The sequence below is a fragment of the Falco punctatus genome, assembly GCF_963210335.1.
Source record: "Falco punctatus genome assembly, chromosome: 5".
Classification (NCBI taxonomy): domain Eukaryota; kingdom Metazoa; phylum Chordata; class Aves; order Falconiformes; family Falconidae; genus Falco; species Falco punctatus.
The window spans coordinates 74,583,155-74,603,504 of NC_137584.1; the positions used below are offsets into that span (position 1 = coordinate 74,583,155).

At 55.7% G+C, this 20,350-nt stretch overlaps 1 protein-coding gene across 14 annotated transcripts in view; it reads right to left on the reverse strand.

Annotated features, from left to right (window-relative positions):
* Nucleotides 1–73: 73 nt before the first annotated feature.
* The window catches only part of DTNB (dystrobrevin beta), a 224,799-nt gene continuing 204,522 nt past the window's right edge, over nucleotides 74–20,350 (reverse strand). For 12 of the 14 annotated variants that reach the window (XR_013928599.1, XM_080390253.1, XM_080390254.1 and 9 more), the window contains 3 exons: nucleotides 19,539–19,592; nucleotides 15,627–15,662; nucleotides 74–13,621 (listed from right to left, as the gene is read on the reverse strand). Coding sequence is in view for 12 of the 14 variants with exons in the window: in XM_080390253.1 (XP_080246379.1) it covers nucleotides 15,658–15,662; nucleotides 19,539–19,592 (59 nt within the window). In the remaining 2 variants the exon portion in view is untranslated. The remainder of the gene's footprint in view (nucleotides 13,622–15,626; nucleotides 15,663–19,538; nucleotides 19,593–20,350) is intronic. The other 2 variants (XR_013928598.1, XM_080390251.1) reach the window with 1 other exon arrangement.

Here is a 20,350-nt window from a genome sequence, read left to right on the forward strand (position 1 = left end):
ATAGCCAGGGCCTGGTGGCAGCCTGGTGTGTGGGACCCCGGCACAAGCAGCCCCAGCTTGCCGGTGTGGAGAGCCTGGCTGGCTGAGCCTCAGCTCTGGGGGTGCACCAGAACGCTGTCGTTGGTTGATTAAACTGCAGCGCCCCAGCTGCCCCCGAACCCAGGACGCAAGTGAAAAACCTCTCCCTGCACACTCATCATGAACACTGCTGTAGCTCATCCCCAGCAAAACCCATTTCTCCAGTTGCTTATCGTGTCCCAGGCTGCCCTGCTACCCCGTGGTGATCTTGCTGGAGCAGCACGTGCTGCAGTGACGGCAGCTGCTGTCACTCCCTTCAGTGTGCTGCTGTGTCGAGACACAGAGCCTTCGTTCCCTGCAGCCAGCATGGCTGCATCCCGGTGCCCCAAGCCACCGTGCCCTGGCGTTGCGCGAGCCGGCTCTGCCCAGCCACACGGTGCCAGCTGCTATATTGGGATGCTGGCACTGCTGGTGGCTGTGCTAACTGCATGCCTGCAGCTGAGCTCAGACAGGCTGACCCTGGTCGTACCCCTACGGCTGTGGCATGGGCTGTGCTGGGGCTGGCAGGGCTCTGCTAACACTGGCATTAGCAACCTGCTTGGGATTGCTGCAGCTGCCGCACGTGCGCTCCTGCTCCTGGCTCTAGCGGAGTCTGCCATGCTGCAGGATTTTTTTGCGTATCCTGAAGCCCCAGCCTAATTGCAGTGCTGCTTGGCATACCCACCCTCGCACTCTGGCACATCCATGCCGGCATTCTAGCACACCTGTGGCTCGCCATGCCTCGTGCTGCAGCCCTGCAGGTGACTGTGCCCATGGCACTGGCTGGCAGCCAGCCGGGCACCAGTTCGGGCATGCACCATTCCCGCACAGCATGCGCTGCCTGCACTGCTTGAACAGGCAACATTGCCTGTGGCATGCAGTGCGGGCAGATCAGCTGCAGAGCCCCACCGCAGCAGCCACACAGCAGGTAGAGCTGCAGGTAGGTGCATTACACCGGGGATAATGGTGTGGAGTGGCTCTGCATAAGTACACCCGCGTGTAGGTATAACTGTAGGTATGGCTTTGTGCTGGTGTATCATCACATAGGTATGGCTCCACATACGGCTGCAATAAGCAGCGCTTGATGTTGGCACATCTGCAAGTGGGGATGTCTGCCATAGGTATAGCTATATGTAGGTAAGGCTGCATGCACGTATATGTGCAGGTAAGTAGAGCTTGCTATAGGTATATCTGCAAGTAGGTGTAGCTGCCCATAGGTATAGCTATATATAGATATGTCTTCACGTAGGGATAAATGTGTGGAGGTGTAGCTGGAGGTACGTATACGTGCATATGGGGGCATGTGGGTACACCTGTGGGTGGGTATGGCAGCGGGTGGATATGGTGGGGGATGGGTATGGCAGCAGGTAGGTATGGCAGCGGGTGGGTACGGACCGGGTGGGTATGGCAGCGGGTGGGTATGGCAGTGGGTAGGTATGGCTGTGGGTGGGTATGGTTGCGGGTGGACATGGCTGCAGGCGAGTTCACAGCAGCACCCAGGTGGGGTGAGGATCCAGCACCACTCTGTCCCACTGGAGTGGCCCGCGGCTGCAGCTCAGCAGCCAGGTGCTGCGGTGCCGAGACGCCCAGCCAGGACGCCCCAGGCTGCAGGCAAAGCCCTGGTGCAGTGCCAGGCTTTGCGCTGAGCCCGGCCTTTCTGGCTGAGCAGAGGCCACGGTGCCACTCATGCCGGTGTTAATTATTGCTAGAAACATGGCCAAGCCACGGTCCTGGCTGGGGCAGCAGGAAGGCAGGGGCAGGTCCCCACCTCCAGCCAGTTACCCACGTTTTCCCTGTGATTCCTGCTGTGGTGGGTGCAGGCATCTGGGTGGGAGCTGGAGGACGTGCCGGTGCTGGGCATCTGGGCTGCAGGTGATGTGGGTCACTGCCCTGGCTGTCTGTCCGGCTGTCTGGCAGGGGTGCTGGGATGCTTCTCATCACGGTGCTTCCTGCGCCTCTCCTCTCACCCATCATGAGGTTTTACCCTTGTGTCTGCTCTTGCTGACAGCTTTCGGGATGGAAAACATTATTCTTTCCAAAACCAGAACGGTTCGATTTTTCCCCTTCTGCTTTGCAACCCCCATTGAGAGGGAAAAGTCTGTACAAAGGGCGTTTGCTGGCTCTTGCCTCTGCTTCCCACTCACTGGCAACAGACATGCGGCAGGGCAAGGATGTGAGGTGGGCTTCCATGTGACCTGTGCTGGTGACAGCCCGAGTCTCCCCACTATGTTGTCCCCAGTGTTCCTGGTGTTGCCCCCTATGTTATCACCAGTGCTCTCAGTGCTGACCCCAGTTGCTCCCAGTCTTATCCTCATTGCTCCCAGTGCTATCCCCATTCTTTCCAGTATCTCAATTGCTCCCAGTCTCATCCCAATTGTTCCCAGTCTTATTCCCATTGCTCCCAGTGCTATCCCTATTTGTCCCAGCACTATCCCCCACATGACTCCCATTGCTCCTGGCACTGTCCTCCTGTTGTTCCTATTGCCCCCAGTATCACTCCCACATTCCCCCCCATGCTGGGGGTTACAGGCTGTGGAGGGGCTTTTCATCCTCCCCACACTTGACTCAGCTGCAGCAAGGCCCACCGTGTTGGCCAGGCACCATGCGCCAATGCCATGTGCCGATGCACCTTTCTGGTGGGGCATCACCGAGCTGGCTCCACCACAGTTTTGGTATTTGCTGAGCCTCACCCCTGGAGATGGGAAAGGTTTGGTGACGAGCACCTGAGCATGGCACCTCTTGCGGCAGGGCTGCTGGTGGGGCTGTGGCACACCCGTCCCGCTATCACCACTCAAGTGCTGTGCCTGGTGGGAAGCTGCTGCTGAGCACCGTGAAGGAGGAAATGGCTGGAGCTGGCATAGGACAATGGGCACAGGCAGCACCCACTCGCCAATGGACCGGCTGGCTCTTGGCCACCTGCGCAGACTGAACCCAGGCACCTTACCTGGGGCTGCTTGGTCACCGAAAAGCAGTGGGTTTGCTGGGGAGGAAGAAGGTGGTTTTAGTGGCTGGGCAGCCAGCAGTGGTACTCAACAGAGGAGAAGCAGCGTTTGCTGGTGGGAGAGGAGGCTGGATGCTGGTGCTGGCTGAGTTAAACGAGCAAAGCTGGCCTGAAAACTCGTCAGGCATGCTGGAAACTCAAGGAAAGGCTGTGGCAGCAGTGACAGGGATGGTAAAGGGGATTTAAGCACATGGGGAACAAGGGAAATCCTGGTGGAGATGCAGGAGCATCCTTGGGTAACACCACTGCCAGGGGAGATGTGGCTGGTGAGCTCCTCTGCTTTAGTGAGGGGCTGGTGGTGGGCTTAGCAGAGGAGGATGATGATGGCCATGGATCGTCCATCTCCCTGTGCCAGGTCTTGCTGTCTTGCTCCAATGCAGCCATCCTGCTCTGTGGCCCTCGCCACTGGGGGAGCTGGCAACTCCTGTCCCCACTGTGCTCTGCATCTTCAGGGAGTTTTTGCAAATCCCAAAGAACTTCAAATGCCTGGGGAGCCTTGCGGCTGGGGTGGCTGGCCCAGGCTGGGCCCCTTGCCATGCCCAGAAAAGCCCACGTGCCTTGGAGCCACTCGGCTGCTGGCATTTGGCTTTTCCAGCCGGCTTGCCATTTCCCATGGCATACTGTGGTGCTCGGCACGGTCCCCACTGCCTCTCTTCGCAGGTGCTCAGCCGGCAGCCGTGGCCATGCTAGGGTGCGCAGTGTGCTGCTTGCCCACCTGCCTGCTCTCCTGCCCCACCAGCTTCTCTGGCACCTTCACTGTGGCTAATAGGTGCAATTATCCCCAGTTTAAATCTCTGTGTGACAGGGAGGTCAGGGCGGCTGCAGCAGGGCAGCAGCTCGCAGCAAGGCGTTTCTGACCAGCTGTAAATCTCCCATCCCGTGGCTGCTGCAGCACCAGGACCAGCTGTGCCCCAACCTGCTGCCTGCTGCTCTGCCTGCCAGGCTTATTGTGGCTGGAAGCAGCACTTGCTGGACTCAGCCTCTGCGGCAGCCACGCTCCTGCTGCCGCGCAGGGCGCGGGCTGCCCATCCCACAGCCCCCAGCAGAGATGGGGGGTCCCCGGGGTCCCCCTGTGCCTTGCAGTCACCTGCCCTTGGCAGCTCGGCCTCATCACGGAACCGCATCCCAGTGACAGTTGCCAATTTAGAAGGCAGCTCCCTCTGGGGGCTTGGGTGTGGGGATTGGATTAATTAATCTCACCAAGAGGGCGGGCACCAAATTAAGCCGGTGACACACGGTCAGCCGGTTAGTCAGCGCTGCCGCCGAGGGAGCAGCAGCTGGTCCTGCCTTGGCGCGGGGGGAACCTGCGTCATGCGTCGGGCACAGTGCAGCATTCCGGGCTGGTGTGGGGCATGCCAGGCTGGTGTGGGGCATGCCGGGCTGGTGTGGGGCATGCCAGGCTGGTGTGGGGCATGCCGGGCTGGTGTGTGGTGTGCTGGGCTGGTGCGTGGCCTGGCTGGGGTTGGGGGGCACTGTTCCCACAGGCACCTGTGCTGAGCCCTGGGGATGCAGAGTGTGAGGACCATGGCACACTGCCCTGGCAGTGTTCACCACAGACTCTGGTGGGCTGTGTGTGGGTGATGTGGGGGTAATGAGGGCAGTGGTACCAGTGAGAAGGCACCCCCTAAGAAGAGGAAGAGCTGCTGCAGTAGGGCCCCATGTTTGCCTCCTGCTCCCTGGTGATGCTGCTAGCCTGGCCATCACTGCGCTTGCAGTGGCTCCTGTTGCTGCCTGCACCCCACAGGTCCCCCAGCTCCTTGATGGGGGAGATCGGCTCCATTTTGGAGTCCCTCTGTCTGGGTCCGAACACCCCCAGGCTAAGCAAAGCCTGAGAGCCCTGATCTGGGGATGGGGTCCGCCCCATGGCTCTGGCTCCATGGCAGCTGTAGGGACCTGGTGTGATGCCAGCATGGCCAGAGGGACCTCAAGGGATGCAGGTGTGATGCTGGCTTGGCTCAAGGAACCCCAAGAGATGGAGGCATGATGCCTGCATGGCCAGGGGGTCCTCAAGGGATGCAGGCGTGATGTGTCAGCATGGCCAGAGGGTTTCCAGGGGATGCAGTCGTGATGTCAACATGGCTCAAGGGACCCCAAGGGATGCAGGCATGATGTCAGCATGGCCAGAGGGTCCCCAAGGGATGCAGGTGTGATGCTGACATGGCTCAAGGGACCCCAAGGGATGCAGGAGTGATCCTGACATGGCTCGAAGAACTGCCATGCTCTCGGAACTCCTGTTGCTGAGCAGGGCCAACATGTTGTGCCATGTCCTGGTGCCATTCCTGGCATGTGGCTCCCACAGCTGCTGTGGCCTGGGAAGGGAGAGCAGCTGCCGGCTGGTCCTTTCTGCTCCTCCCGCCTCCCGCACCGCTGCCTGACCTCGTTTTCAGGACCGATGGCTCCTTGTTATGTAATTGCCGCTGAATTTCTGCACAAGCCTGCAGAAATGGCTGATGGCCACGGCATCCCAAAGCGTGGCAGGGGGTGGCCAGGATGGACCCCACATGCTCTGTCCCCTCACCTGGATGTCCCCAACCTGGCATTGTGCCTGCAGGAGCAGGATGCTGGAAGGGGCTCAGAGATACCTCATGAAGCTGCAGTGGGGCTATGTCCGCTGTGCTCTGTCCCAAAGTGCCACAGTGGCTTGTGCCACCCCCTGGCATGCCACAGCCCCTGCTGGGGCAGGGCAGCAGGCATGGGGCGCGGGGAGCTGGGGTGCAGGAGCTACTGGGACCGTGTGGGGCTGTGGGAGCACTGGTGGCACTGGGAGCATGTGTCCCCAGGGGGACACAGCATATGTCACATGGGGGCGAGTGTCCTCAGGGCACGCGTGTATGAGGTAGCTGGCTGCACCTGGGTGCGTGCGAGGGTGTGTGGGTGAACCAAGCACTGGGACCTTGGGGAGGGACTGGCAGCTCCCCGCAGAGCCTGGGGCAGGAACCGTGCCGGGCGCCCCGGCACCCACAGCCGCACCCTCTGTGTCCCACCCCAGTGTGGTGTTTGCTCTGTGATTGCCCACTGATAATCGTGCTCGGCGCTCCCCTTCCTCCCCCATAAATCATGGGTGGGGGCAGGCTGGGGGGGTGTGGGGCAGGGAGGAGGAAGAGGAGAGCTGGGGAAGAAGGGCAGGGGAAGGGCCACACCAGTAGCTTGTGGCGGGGCAGAAGACTCTATTCCTTAAATGGTGAAACGAGGAGCACCCCTGGCCCCGGGGTCAGGCACTGGCACGGAGGCCCCCACCCAGTGTGGGGGGAGAGCAGGTTGCCCCCAGCTGGGCCCCACATCCCAGGGGCTCATGTCAGGGGCTGCCCCAGGGGAGGGGGCTGTGGGTGGCTGAGCTGCATGGATGTGGGGACAGCTGTGTTTGGCCACCCCCCCCCCCCTTTTAGATTGAGGGAGTGGCACCCATGGGACCCCCTGCTTAACCCATGCCCCAGGCAGGAGGGGAAGGGAGAGTACCACACACCCTGCCCCCTGCCCCCTGAGAAAGGCCCAGGGGGGGTCCCAGGGGTGGGGATGGGTGCATGGACCCCAGTCCTGGCCTTGCACGCTGCAAGGTGTTGGGTGCCCATGAGCACTGTTCAGGACATGGGGCTGTTGCTGCGTGGGGGCCTATGGGCTGTGCTGTAGCACTGGAGGGTGGCAGGGGGGTGGGAGTTGAGCTGGGGGAGCCTGGCAATGGGCACCCACGTCTGAGCCCGGTTGTGGGGCTCATGGGGTCCCTGGGGCACACAGGGCTCCTGAGGTCTCTTTGGGGTGCACAGAGACCCTGGGGTCTCTGTGGGGCACATGGGTCCTTGGGGTCTCCATGGGGTGCATGGGGTCCCTGGGGTCTCCGTGGGGCTGAGTTCATCTGCCCCATGCTGAGCAGGAGCTGATCCCCCTCCTGCGGCTGGGGGTAGCTGGGTCTAAACCTGGCACTAACAAGGTGTGAAAATGTTGTCAGCTACAGGATAAACTGAGGGGCAGGGGACAGGGACATGGATGCCACTGGACGGGCACCCTGGCTGCAGCCTGCAAACAGGTCCTGTGTGCACACACAGGACCCACGTCCCCCTTGGTACAGCACCCAGGTGACACACGGCACCCACACCCTCCCAGGGAAGGGGCGCAGGGCCAGTGGGGGACCCTCTTCACCCTTAGGATGTGTGTCAGGGCTGCACCTGGAAGTAGCATGTGGAAGTCCCCTCAGTCATCACTGGGACCTGGGTGCTGCTGACAGTGGGTCCTCCCACCGTGCCCTCCCACGGGGCATCGAGGCAGCTGCCAGAAGCCCTGGGGAAAGACCAGTGTGGTGGCTCAATGTCCCCAAGTGATGGCTAGTAGGGTGCATGGGCAGGACAGGGGTGCCAGGGGCACGGAGGGGACAGGCGGCGTGGGGAACCAGCACCAGGCACAGTGCTCTGTCTGTGTGCAAGAGTACACGTGTTTCTGCACACATTTGTTTCAGTCCATGTCGATGCCTGTGCACACACATGCATGTGGGTGTGTACACAGGTACATGCATCTGTGCCCTGTGTGCACGCTTACATGTGACCCCATGGGGACCCTGCTCACAGTTACATGTGGGGCGTGGGAGTACGCACACACGAGAGCAAGCCGTGAGTGTGAGTGTGCACAGGCCTGAAAGCACAGGTGAGTGTGCACATGGTGCATGGGTGAGCGTGCACGCACACACAGTGTGGGTATGCAGCTGAGCAGGTAGGCAGTGCACAGGGGAGTGTGCATGTACAACATGTGAGTGTGCACACACACGTGCATGAGGGAGTGAGCACACATGCTCTGTGCAGGTGTGTGCACATGTGAATGAGCAGGGGCTGATGCAGCCCCCGTGCCATGTCTTGGACTTCGGCTCCCCGTTCCTGCAGGCAGCTGTGGTGCAGGCAGTGCTCAGCCCAGTAGCATGGGGTCCTGGGGCAGGGGTCCTAGAGGGGCCGTGGGGCTGGTCCCCATGAACAGGAGGTGGTGGGCTGCGAGCATGGTCTGGTGATGGACACGATCCCCATGGCCGCCTACTGGCCTCCCCAACCGAGTCACACTGTCCCTGTGTGGGCTGGTGTGTGCAGATCACATTGCCATCTCTGTCCCCAGGTCGTCCTGGGCACTGCTGAGAGGTTGGGGGGTGCAGCACCCACTGCTCCCCCCGGGCACATACTTGGCCGGGTGATTCTTGGTCCTGCTCTCACCTCACGCTGGACTGAGAGGAGCAGGAAGCTGCCCCAGGCCTGGTGGCAGCCGGGAGCCCCCCTGGCTGTGGGTAGGGTCTGTATCTTTCCCACCGAGGCACCTAATCCCTAAAACAAATGAGCGCCTGGAGCTGGGCAGTGCCGTGCCAAATCGGGGCTGTGAAGTGGAGGGGCTGCATCTGTGCCCATCAAGCTGTGGATTCCGGGGGCTAAGGTTTCCTCTCCGTGAGCCCAGCCTGGCCCCCGCCAGCCACGGCTCTGCCTGGGGATGGTGAGAGCTGGGGGATCCCTCAGCAGTGGTCACAGGAGGGTCCAGGCGTTGCTGCTGGGTCCGGCAGTGGGCATCCCCATGGAAGGTGCACCAGGGCTGGATGGGGTACGAGCATCCCTCCATCACCAGCTCCACATCTGGGGGGAGCAGTGGTGAGAATGTCCCCACCATTGCAGGGCCCTTTTCTGGGGGGTTGGGTACCAGCTATCCCAAACCCCAGCCGCCCCAGTACAGTTTCTGATACTGTGCTGGGAAGGGATCGGGTGGGGGGGTGTGTGTGTGTGTCTGGTGCAGATGCTCCCGCCTTGATGCCTGACTGCCCTCCAAGCCTGGCCCTCACCCTTTCTGCCACCACCAGATGTGCTCGCTGGTGCAGTGGGGGGGAACGTCTGGTGGGATGGGGGCAGCTGGGATGGGGCTCTGGTGCCGTGCTGATGGCACAGATGTGGTGGATGCTGGATCCTCGAACACAGGCAGCTCTGTCTGCTCCCAGTGACCTGCAGCCATGACAAATGCGGGTAATCTCCTGACTCCGCTGCTCTGTACGAACCCACGGCAAAGCGCCGGCAGCTGCTCTCATACTGTGTGCTCCTTTGGAACAGTCATTTCCTATTAAAAACCTTTTTATTTTTCCTTTTTCTCAAACACCTCTGTGGTGAAGGGACAAGACACCCCTTAATGATGAGATGAATTTATTGAATATTTGGCAGATGACAGAACATGGCTTCCAGTGTACAGGTTTCTGTTAGAGACATTCCCAACACTTACAGCGTCGGCTCCAGCACGGGTTTGCCAACTGCTCCCAGGGATGCTCCCGCTTACTCCTGCACTCACCAGCAGCCGCACTCATGTGGCACCAGGAACAGGGAACGGAACCAAAGCTTGGTGCAATCCCCGACCCCCAGCCACCGGGCTGTGCTGCTGGGGATTGTGTGGGCATGGCTGGGGCTGGGGGAGCCTCAGCACCCATATGCTGAGGCATGGCATGAGTGGCCAAAGCTGCTGCCTTCCTTTCGCACATCACTGACAGACCAGCTGGGTGCAGGACACACTGCACTGTGCCCATCCATATTCCCTACCTCATGGAAACTGGTGGTCTCCCTCTTCTGGCACCAACCCCTGGCACTGGGGCACCGGCTGGGCGTGCTAACGCAGGGACACGGCTCAGTCTGGGTAACTTTCCCATGAGAAAATATTTGTAGGTAGTGTTTTGCTTTTTCATTTAAAGGTGTTCCCTACAGCCTGTGTCAACGCACTGTCCATGGGATTCAGCAGCAACGCCCAACACCGTGGCCCCTGCCTGCTGCCTGCACCTGCCTGGCTCTGCCAGCGCTGTGCCCAGCCGGTCTCTGCCGGGGGCCCTGCCATCCTCCCCAGGCTCTGGATCTGGCCCTACTTTTAGCTGGTGACTCCCATTCCTGGGTCCTGACAAAAAATGACCATCCAGCTGCATAAAATAAAACTCCCACAGTTGAAAGAAAAGAACCATATTTGTGGTTAGTTATTTTTTATCAGCAGCCTCAAGGCTGTGGGCAGATGCTGGGTGGCAGAGCCGGGCAGGGGGGCACTGGCAGGCGCACTCAGACCCAGCGCATCTCCCAAGAGCACTGACACGCTGCCTGCAGTGCACGTGGGCGCACGCAGGGGTGCATGCACACACACACATGCACAAAGGCACACATGTGCATACCCACACACATGCCCGGCACTGGCCCCGGGGGCTCTCTGGTGTGGCTGGGCAGATTTCCCCGGCAGCCTCCAGGATGCTGCATCCCGAGTGCTGAGCAAGGACTCAGGTGAGCAGCTGGGGGGCTGGGGTGTAGTGACACTGGAGGAAAACACAGCCTGGGGACATCTATTAAAGCCTGGCCTGAACTGTTCCTCTCGGGGGTTTAAGGCAATTATTCCAAAGGCAAACAATAGTTCATAAGCAGGTTTCAAAGTTAACTGCAAGCAAGATGAGGTGCTGGGCATGATGTCCCAGCACATCACCGGTGGAGCTGCCTGGTGTTACTGGGGTGCAAAATGATCCCGAATGTCCTGCCTGGCCCAAGAACTCCCTTTATGGCCATGGCACAGCTGGGAACATTCATGTTTGTCCCCATGATTCCTGGGCTCTGCTGGGCCAGTCCGTGCCTCAATCCCACACTGCGTGCCAGGCTGATGCCTGGGGCAGTGGCACGGTGAGGGCAGACCGCACAGCACTGGGACTACCTGCACCAGCTGGGCTTCACTGACAGGGTCTGGGGACCAGCGGTGACCTCCCTGAATGACACCCTTGGGTAACATCATGACAGCCCAGGGCAGCGCCAAGCCAAGCTCCCTCTCCTCAGCATCACTGTGTGCTGCAGGGGAAGGCTAGGGGGATGCTGTGGCATCGTTCCTGTCACCTCTGAGCGATAGCATAGGGAAGCTATCAGACACAGGCTGACGAGGACAAGTGCAATTAAGATCAGGTCTTGGTGATCTGATGCATAGACCGGGCCAGCAGCTGCCCTTGCTCTCCATCATCCCAGTGCCTGGTTGCTCTTGCTGGCTGCAGGGTGCCCGATACCGGAGCTGTGCCTGCATGACCGTGGCCTTTCCAGGACCCTTCAGATCAGCGGGGACACAGGTTCCTCCCACTCCAGCGGCAGCTTGCTGGGCAAACGCCATCCTCCCAGCAGCAGCCAGTGCGGCATCAGCCAGCACCACCCTGCAGCCCCAGCCTTGCAATAATATGAAGCATCTGCTAAAACACTTTGCTGGCTGAAATAAATGGCACTGTCGGGGAGGTAATGCAAAGCCATGGCACGCAGGGTCACATTTAACATACACGGATGATGTCCCGGCTGCGTCTGTACAAAACCCCATTGATCCCTCCAGGTTTTCCAAACAAAGCCCAGACGCCCCAGCTTGCCTGACTGTCACCGTCCCTTCAACCAGCAGTGCTTGGTGGGGAAGGAGAGGCACGAGCACCCTCCCTGCTGTACCTCAGCTTGTGTCAGCCCACAAGGCGATGGCTGCCTCCCATCTGCGTCCCCAGCAGGGCTGGCTGCAAGACCCCTGTTGGGGGGTGTCTTCCCAATGTCTCCCCTCAGCGCCCGACCAGCCGGAGTGGTGGCAGCCAGGGGTGGCAGGTCCCAGCAGTGCCACCTGCACCTCCTCCAGCTGTGGCTGGACTGCAGGCTCAGAGAGATGCTTGCGGTGGAGGTGGTGGCTGTGGCAGGAGGCTTTGCCTCCTGGCAATCATGGTAGCAAAAGCAAGAAGGGAACGTCACAGGGTGAGTAATAACAGGAAAAAAGCAGCAAAGGTGACACTCCCCTGTGATCCTGGCTTCATGCTTAATGTCCTTCCCCAACGGCTACAGGAGATATATATTCATCCTATCCTTCCCTTTCTGTGCTACAGTTTGGACCCTGGCACCTTTGAAGAGGTGACGACTTCCACCTCACCATCCCACATGCTGCTGAGGGCTCTCCCATCACCACCCCGGGCTGCCCCACGGTGCAGTCCCCCGCCTCTGGCACTGCTGCTGGTGCAGGCGTCCAGTTCCTGGAGGACGCCCATGGCTCAGCCGCTGGCCCCAGCGTGGCTTAGCTGGGAACCCCCAGGCTTTTACCCGCACAAGGTGCCGGGAGATCCCACCAGTGTGATGCAAACTCCCTGGTCCCTTGCACCTCTGGTCAGCAGGAGGAAGACCCTGATGCCTGCACAGCCATAACACTTCCAGCTGCCAACCGCCTTCACTGCCCTGGCAGGTCCCTGAGCGTGGCCATCAGCAAAGCCTTCCTATTTTTGGTGCTCGAACCTGCCTGTAGCTTTAGCCAAAGCTGCTGCAGGTCCTAATTCAGCAAATTCAGCTGAAAATGCACATGAACCCTTCCCTGTCCCTGCGAGCACACTCTCTTTGGCAGGCTAAAGCTAACATGCTACACCAGGTTATCATCACTTTCCTTTCCTTCTTGACAGCTCATTCACAATATTTATATTCAACTAAATCTGTGGCCACCACGTTGTTTATTTTCTCTTTCCCCAAGGGTTGTAGGTACCCGACAAGCACTTTCCACTGAGAACCGAGGCCACATATCGGTTCAGACAGGAAGAAAAGCTGAGGGCTGGTTTCAGAGTTTATCACTCCTTTCCATTCATCACCTGTGATAAATATTTATAGATGCATTAGGGCACTCAGCTCCTTCCACTAAAAATATCATTCCTAAGCAGCAAGGAAAAAAAATAAAATAAAATCACCAGTGATTGGAACTGATTACAATGTTTTCTAAGCAGCGATGGAAGAAAAGCCTAGTAAGGATCAGAGTGTGGTGAGCTCAGCCTCAGACTACACAACTTGGTTATTTCTCCTAATTTTAAACAAAACTGAATGTGACTCTTGAAAATGAACGCGGAGATGCTAACCTAAGCCTAGCAATGGTTGCCCCTGAATTCTCTGCTTGTAAAGGGAGATTTTTTAACAGTCTGAAAGCAAAGCCAGGAACACTGGGAGGCAGGTGGCTGGTGGCCCATCACTGCTGCTGCTGCTCTGGCTGTGCATCCCTTCACCCGTGGCATGCCCTGCCATTCACCAGGACGACACGCGATATCACGTGACGGCAACCAGACACTGACAGACAGCACAGTATTTTCAGAAGGTAGGTTTTTTGAAGGCAGAATCCCCTTCATGTCACACGCAAGGGACCCCAGGAGGCTTAACACCCATTTTTTTTCATGCATACTGAGGGGCAGAAGTCAGGAGGAAATAACCAGCATGTGACGTGATGATGACTCCATGACACCATGTGGGAAGAAATCAAAAAAGATCAGTACGCTTAGCAGGAGCAGGGAGTATTAGCTTTCCTTTTTTTTTTTTTTTTATAACCTCCCATAAACTGCTGAGTTTGATGGGGCATTGTCTGATTATCGTTAGTAAACACATGGAGGAAAATAGTACATGCAATGACCTAAGAGGCAAGTGCCCATGGGGAAAGCCCTCTGGGTGGTTCGGAGAAAGCCGCTTTTGTCAGCAGGTGGTTGAGATCGGTCACAGTTGCACGATGGTGAATGTATTGGCTGAAACGTGCCTCTTCCAAAGGATGGGGAGACGTCTCGATCGTAAGCATAGCCCTCCATGCCTGCGTCATCAGAAATACACACCATGATGTCAGCATCTTCAGAGAGCAGAGCTCCAGCCTGACCCCTCACGGCTCTGGAGATCAGCTCCTGCATGGTCACAGAGCTTCTCTCCTGGGACCTCCTGAACCTTCGGGTTGGGGCTGTGCATTCCTTGGGCCACCCTGGCAAGCTCGGTGCAGACCAAGCGTGTGGCAGCCACCATGACCATGCTGAGCCCAGAGCTCCTTACCTTGGGCCCCAGAAGACCTGGGACATAGAGGGAACATGAGCTCCTGAGTCAATGACACCAGGACCATGGTGCTGGGGCAGGTCCCCAGGTCCTGCCAGTGAAGGTCTGTAAGCTGACACAGTTGACCTTGCAGCCAAGGTGAGGCTGGTGCTGGGCACTTTCCCCCCAGGACAGCCAAGATCTGTTAACACAGAGCCCCTGACAGTGCTGCCCATCCCAGCCCCACCCCCATCATCGGCAGGCAGCCAGAGCCAAAGGGTGGCCAGAGCCACCGGTTCCGCTTGGCTGGACCACATCACCACCGTGAAGGCTCGGGAGGATCCATCACAAGTCCTGGCACAACAAACAGGAATGCGAGGAACTTAATGAAGAACCACCATGGTTTAAGGGATTTTTTTCTTTCACTGACATGTCTTTCTTAATTTTCTCTGGATGATAAAAAAACCTGAAAGTAATTTCTCACTTTTATTTTTTCAGTTGTTTCTAATTTAGCGCTTATCAGCCGCAGTCACTGGTGGTGTTGGAGGCACTGCTGGGCTTCTCAGGGAACAGGTAACTTCTCATCTCCAGATCAGTGGCTAAGGGGTGACCAGGGTCAAAGCCATCCTTTTCTCCAAAGCCATTAGAGTTAAAGGGACATTAAGAAAAAGCCACACACAGCAGTATAAACAGCTCTCCATTGCTGGCTTCCTCTCTAATGGTATAATTTCACTCCTTCTTGAGTTACCAGATTGTTTCCCAGATCAGGCAGGACTTGAATTTCTAATGTAAAAACTATCAGAAAAACTCTCAAGCCACTTTCGGGTTATCTCTATCCACCACTGAAATGGCAGGGAGGCAGAAAGGGCAAACCCTCTTTTTTCTCTTTTGCAAATTACCTTTAGAGGACCATGGTGATGGCTTTATCATGCAAAATTGTGTTTCAGATCCATCACAACTAATTCACCTGGTCCACAGCCACTGACCACCATGGTCTGGGTCTGAACCGGTAAGTTAAAGATAAAAGACTTTCTCCTGCCTGTTTGCTGCAACTAAGGAAGCTACAGTGTGAAGGACAAGGTTCCTAGAAGGAAGGTGACCTACTACGCCCGTCCCCGTCCTGTGCTGGCTAATGACGTGTGTGTCTGCAGCACATTTTTCTGCTGCGAGAACCCTTCTTCTCACTGGGAATGGTGAAAGATGGGCATTGTGGCTGTGGGAAACCTCCAGTGAGTGCAAGGGCAGTGTAGAAACCCGATAGGGCACCCTCCTACCAGCTTTTCAGATGGGGAAGATAAGGATCTTATTCAGGTCCTTCAGAGGCATTGTCACCACAGGGCTCAGGCTTTCTCCCTTACCACTCTATCGTGCTCTTCAGCCACCTGTTTGTCTATCCATCTGTTGTGCCTTATTATAACTTAAAGCGCAGGCTCTTTGAGGGTAGAGATTGTATTTTTAGTACAACTGGACAGTGTCCATCACAATAGGGTCCTATTTCCTGGCTGAGGCCTCTCAGTATAGAAGCAATACCAATAAAACGCGAGATAATGCTGTTCCCACTGAGGTTAATGATGTTTTCCCACTGTTTGCAGCAGGAGCAGAACTGGGTCTTTACAAGGAAAGACTCAACGCCCTTTTGAATGGTTGCAGAGCAATGGGCAGGCGGGGAACCTTCCTTGTGCAGAAATAGGAGATAAAGAACAGAAGGTGTCCAGGGACTTGGTCCTACACATTGCAATGGTATGTACAGAACTGTGATGCTGGAGACAGGAAGAAAAAAATATATCCATCCTTACCTGAATTACTGTACAGCCTGTGGTCGTCGATCTAACCTGAAACACAGGGGAAAAGGCATCTTTAGAAAGCAGGTAATTTTATTCCCCGCAAAATGAAAAAGCCACCGTCCTCATCTCTTACTGCTCTAAGGGGCAATTCTTCTCCAGCCTGTAAACAGCTTTATAGGAACTGGGATAAATGGCGAGTCCTCCAAAATACAAGGCAGGTAGAAAAGTGATCTGATCTCATCCAATCCCAGAAATGACAGCATTGCTGAGGTGGGAAGGGACCACCGGGGGATTGTTCAGTCCATCCCTCCACCTCAAAGCAGGCTCAGCCCCTGCAAGCTGCTAAGAACCTTGTTCCATCTGGTTTTGAGTAGCTCCAAGGCTGGAGACCCCACACCTCTGCGCCACCTGTGCCAGCATTTTACCAACCTCACAGTACAAAACTGTTTTTTATGTTCAAGCAGGATTTTCTGTATTTTGACGAGTGCCTGTTGCCTCTTGCCTTGCCACTGGCCACCACTGAGAAGACTCTGGCTCAGTTTTCTTTAATCTTTCCCATCAGTTATTGACACACATTGATTTGATCCCAGCTCTCTCTGCTTCTCCTCACGTGACAGATGCTTCAATGCTTTAATCATTGCCATGGCCTTTACCTATACTCTCTCCAGTCCATGCCCCTCTCATATTGGGGAGCCTAGCGCTGGACCCAGCACTCCCGGGGTGACCTCACCAGTGCTGGGTAGAGGCGAAGGATCCCCTCCCTTGACTGGTAATGCTTTGTCAGCCCAGGAAACCATTCATCTTCATTGCACAAAGGGTCATCGCTGCCTCATGGTCAACTTGGTGTCCATCAGGACCCCCAAGTTCTTCCTTGCAAAGTGGTGTGCAGGTGGCCTCCCGCTTGTCCTGGGGTTGTTCTCAGGGACTTCACACTGCTCCTTGTTGAACCGCATCAGGCTCCTGCCCATTCATTTCTCCAGCCTGTTGAGGTCCCTCTGGATGCCAACACAATGCTTTGGTCTACATCTACTCCTCTCGGTTTGGTGTCACCTGCAAATCTGCTGAGGATGGACTCTGTCCTGTCCTCCAGGAAGGGATGGCTGCATTCTCTATAGTTTTGATCAGTATGGACAACTGTATTTCAAATTGGATATTTTTGTCTAACAAATGTTATGGGTCTGCAAACCAGGCACTTTTTTCCAGCAGATCACAGATCTTTAGTCCCCTTCCCAGTGATTTGGAGGTTATAAAACCCAAATGGCCAATACATGAAGGGTCCAGCTCATGGAGAGTCTTGTTCCAAGTGACATTGTTATGGGTTCACCTCTTGGTCACCAACAGGACCATGCTGTCTTGGAGAGAGGCAGCAGGGCCACAGCAAACAGTGACTGCGGGACAGCCTTAGCCCAGTGGGTGTCTGACCTGGAATAATGTCTGGCACACACACAGTGTACGGATATGTAACACCAGGCTTCAAGAAGGGGTAATGCAAAGAGAGCACCGAGGCTGGCTGAACTGCCGTGGGGTGACGTCTAACACAGCTGGATGGATGTGGCTTTGCCAGCTCCCGACTGGGCTCTTCTGTGCCTGGAAACCTTGTAGACATCTTCTCTGGAGATGCTGCTTAATTTGTAATCCTAACCACAAAAGCCGCAGCCAACTTGGAGTCTTCCCGGATGATTTCATCCTGCTAAAGCCCTACCACGCCACTGCTATATCAAGCCTACAAATGTAAGCCTTTCCAGCAGGGAAGCGAGTTCTGAGGTTGATTAATTGAGACACAGAGAAATAGGAAATAACTTTGTGAAGAAACTTGTGAGGAAGCCCAAGGGTGATGCTGTCCCTGGGAAACACATTGCAGCAGAGTCCCCGAGAGGACGACTGGCGTCCCCCTTGCCTACACCACTGCAGAAGCTGGGGAATACGCAAGCTGCAAGTGATTCTTCTTCTTGTTGATTCAGGAGGTGGAGAAGTAACAGGCTATTGCTGCAGGTAGGGGCAGCTTTGCTGAGCCAGGGATGCAGAAAGTCACTGTGCAAAGAACAGTGTCGGGGCAGGCAGAGCTCGGTGTGGGCACAGGGTGCTGCTGGCCAGCCCCGTTGGACCCCGCGTGCCTGGGGCATCCTGGCCGTGGGTCCCTATAGGTAACGTGGGCAGAGACCAAGTGCTTTCCTAACACCCATCCTCAACATAGCCCACACAAACCCCAGAGCCTGACACCCCATTGCCACGCGTGCTTTGGTGTCTGAAGGAGCTCCCGTAGCGTACGCACTCTGCAGGAGGACTGCAGTTCATGTATTGATTGTTCCTTGATTTTTCTGCCAGATTTTTATCTCAATAACTTTGTGACATTAAGAAATCACTTACTCTCTGGCAGAGATAACGTTTACATTCCACGTGAAGGCTTTTGGACCAAGTTCTGCTTTTGGTTACATGTCTCAGTGCCCCCCCAGCTTCAGCGCTGCTGCAATGAATAACAGAGCTGAATTTGTCTTACTATGTCTCTGCTACCATACATCATATTTCAACTCTTCAAAATCCCCCTTTCCCATGCAAGATACAATGCACATTTGGAAAAAAGCAGAAGGGTCATCTGCTAAGCATCTAAAATATTTAACTGAAGAGGAATGTTCTAGGGCAAAGAGGGTCCCGTGATTTAAAGCGAATGCAATTCTGCCTTGAAAACTCCTGTTTTAGCTAAAATAAAACTTACTGCATTCCTTCCTACGAACTGATAATGTCTCACATTGAAGCACTTCTTCACACAAACCTGCAGTATCTAATCCTGATGGACAAACTGTCAGGAAGCAGAGCATTTCCAAACACCTGAATGCTTTGCAGAACTTGCTGGATAGGAAAACAAGCTCTGTTGGTGAGAAACATAAGCCCCACCACTTCAGCTTAGCCAGAAGGAAAACGTGCGTACAACAAAAAAAGGATAAAAAGTTCTGGTTTGTTGATGCTGAAATTAGGTTTGTCTCAAGCGAGACAAATGCTCGGGCTGATTCAAACCTGTCCAAGCCTGTTTCTTGTGCTTTTGTTTAAAACACAGAAAACAAAAGTCAAGAGACCCCATAGCAAGGTCTCTTCCCAAGGGGGGGTCTGGGAGGTGCTTTTGTGTTCGCTTGTGGACTGTGGCATGAGGAACAGACCTCCTGCAGACCCCTCCAACTCAACCATATGCTGCACGGTTGTTTGCCAGTCTCGGGGCTGCGCTCCATGCCTGCGATGATCACTTCCAGCCCTGGGAATAACTCTGCTAGTATGTGTGATGGATTCATTTGAACTGAAGAACGATGTGGTCTGGGGAGGATGAGCATCTAAACCTGCAATCCAGGGATAGCGGAGATGAAAGAGACCTCCTGTGAAACCGCGTTCAGTCCGTGGCACTGCCTACACGGGATTACCATCAGCAGAGTAATTCTGAACATTTGTCCAGCCAAGGTCACAGGAGGCAGTGGTTCAGCAGATGACAGTCCCATCGCTCAGGGACTTCATTAGTAACCAGCCCACACTTTGGTTTTTTTGAATATATTCTTCTGAACTGAGCTTCTTGCAGCACTCAGAGCAACTCCTCCTCTTCTTACACATTTCTGTGCATGACCTTTGCTGAAAGCAAAACATTCTTGAAAGCTGAATACACACCCTGAAGAAACCCTGGCCATGGTGTCATCTCAAGCCATGGCAGATGTTGGAAAGAATGACCCAGCAGCATGGTGATGGCCAGAGCAGCAGATAAACCTGCGCCGTGTCTGCAGGTGGCGTAACAGCAGCACCAGCAACGTGGGGCTGCTTCCACCCAGAGCTGCCCGCACTCAGAGCCTTCTCCCGCTCCAAATGGAGATGGCACCCTGAGCTCCTGCAGAGAAGCAAGTCAGAAAATACTTTACAGATATAGTTTGTGGCTATAGTTTGTGCCCTTACCTCGGTCCTTTCCATTCTGCATTTTTTCTGTTTCTTCTTCATCTTCTTCCTCTGCTTCAAAAAAAGAAAAAAAAAACAAAAAAGAAAAGCAGACATGAGACAAGGAGGTGAGAGAATAGATGCTTGGGGAACACTTCTCCGTGGCAAGGAAGAACTGGCTTTTCAGGCACTGCTGACACTGGAGGGGAAGGAGGGCAAGTGTTCAGGCTCCCAAGGAGAACCTGGGTGGAAGCATCACCATCCTTCCAATGGCAAAAGGCCTGTTCACTGCTGGTGGCCAAAGAGTCCCCACTTCATTGTGGTAAGATGACTAGAGGTTGTAGAGCGCTAGCTGGAAGCGGTGCCTACATTGTCCAAGAGTGGACTACTATCTGGCCCAGGCTGTATTTGGACCAAAGTCCCTCGTTCACTGCAAGCAACAAAGCCCTGCACAATGCATAGAGTGGGAAGGCAGTCAGGACTTTCAGGCTTTTTAGACTTTCAGAAGTAAAATGAAACTGGTTTATGGTGAGGTGAAAACCTTGGAGGGTCCCTCCTGGTGCTGCAGGTTCTGCCCACGCAAGGTGTTCAGTGAGCTGATGCTCATGTTGAGGCAAAGCCACGTAACTGGTGACAGGCTGTGCCCCCCGGGACAGGCGCTCATTTTATGTCTGAGCACTGGCTGTTCATTGTATTTAACTCTGGTTAAGCTGAAGAGAGTTTATGGCCAGGCTCGTATTTATGTAGCAGAGAGTGGGAGCAGAAGGTCACATTCTTCTGAAGATGATGGCTCATATCTCTCTGTGCAACATTTCAATGAGACCTGTGTAAAC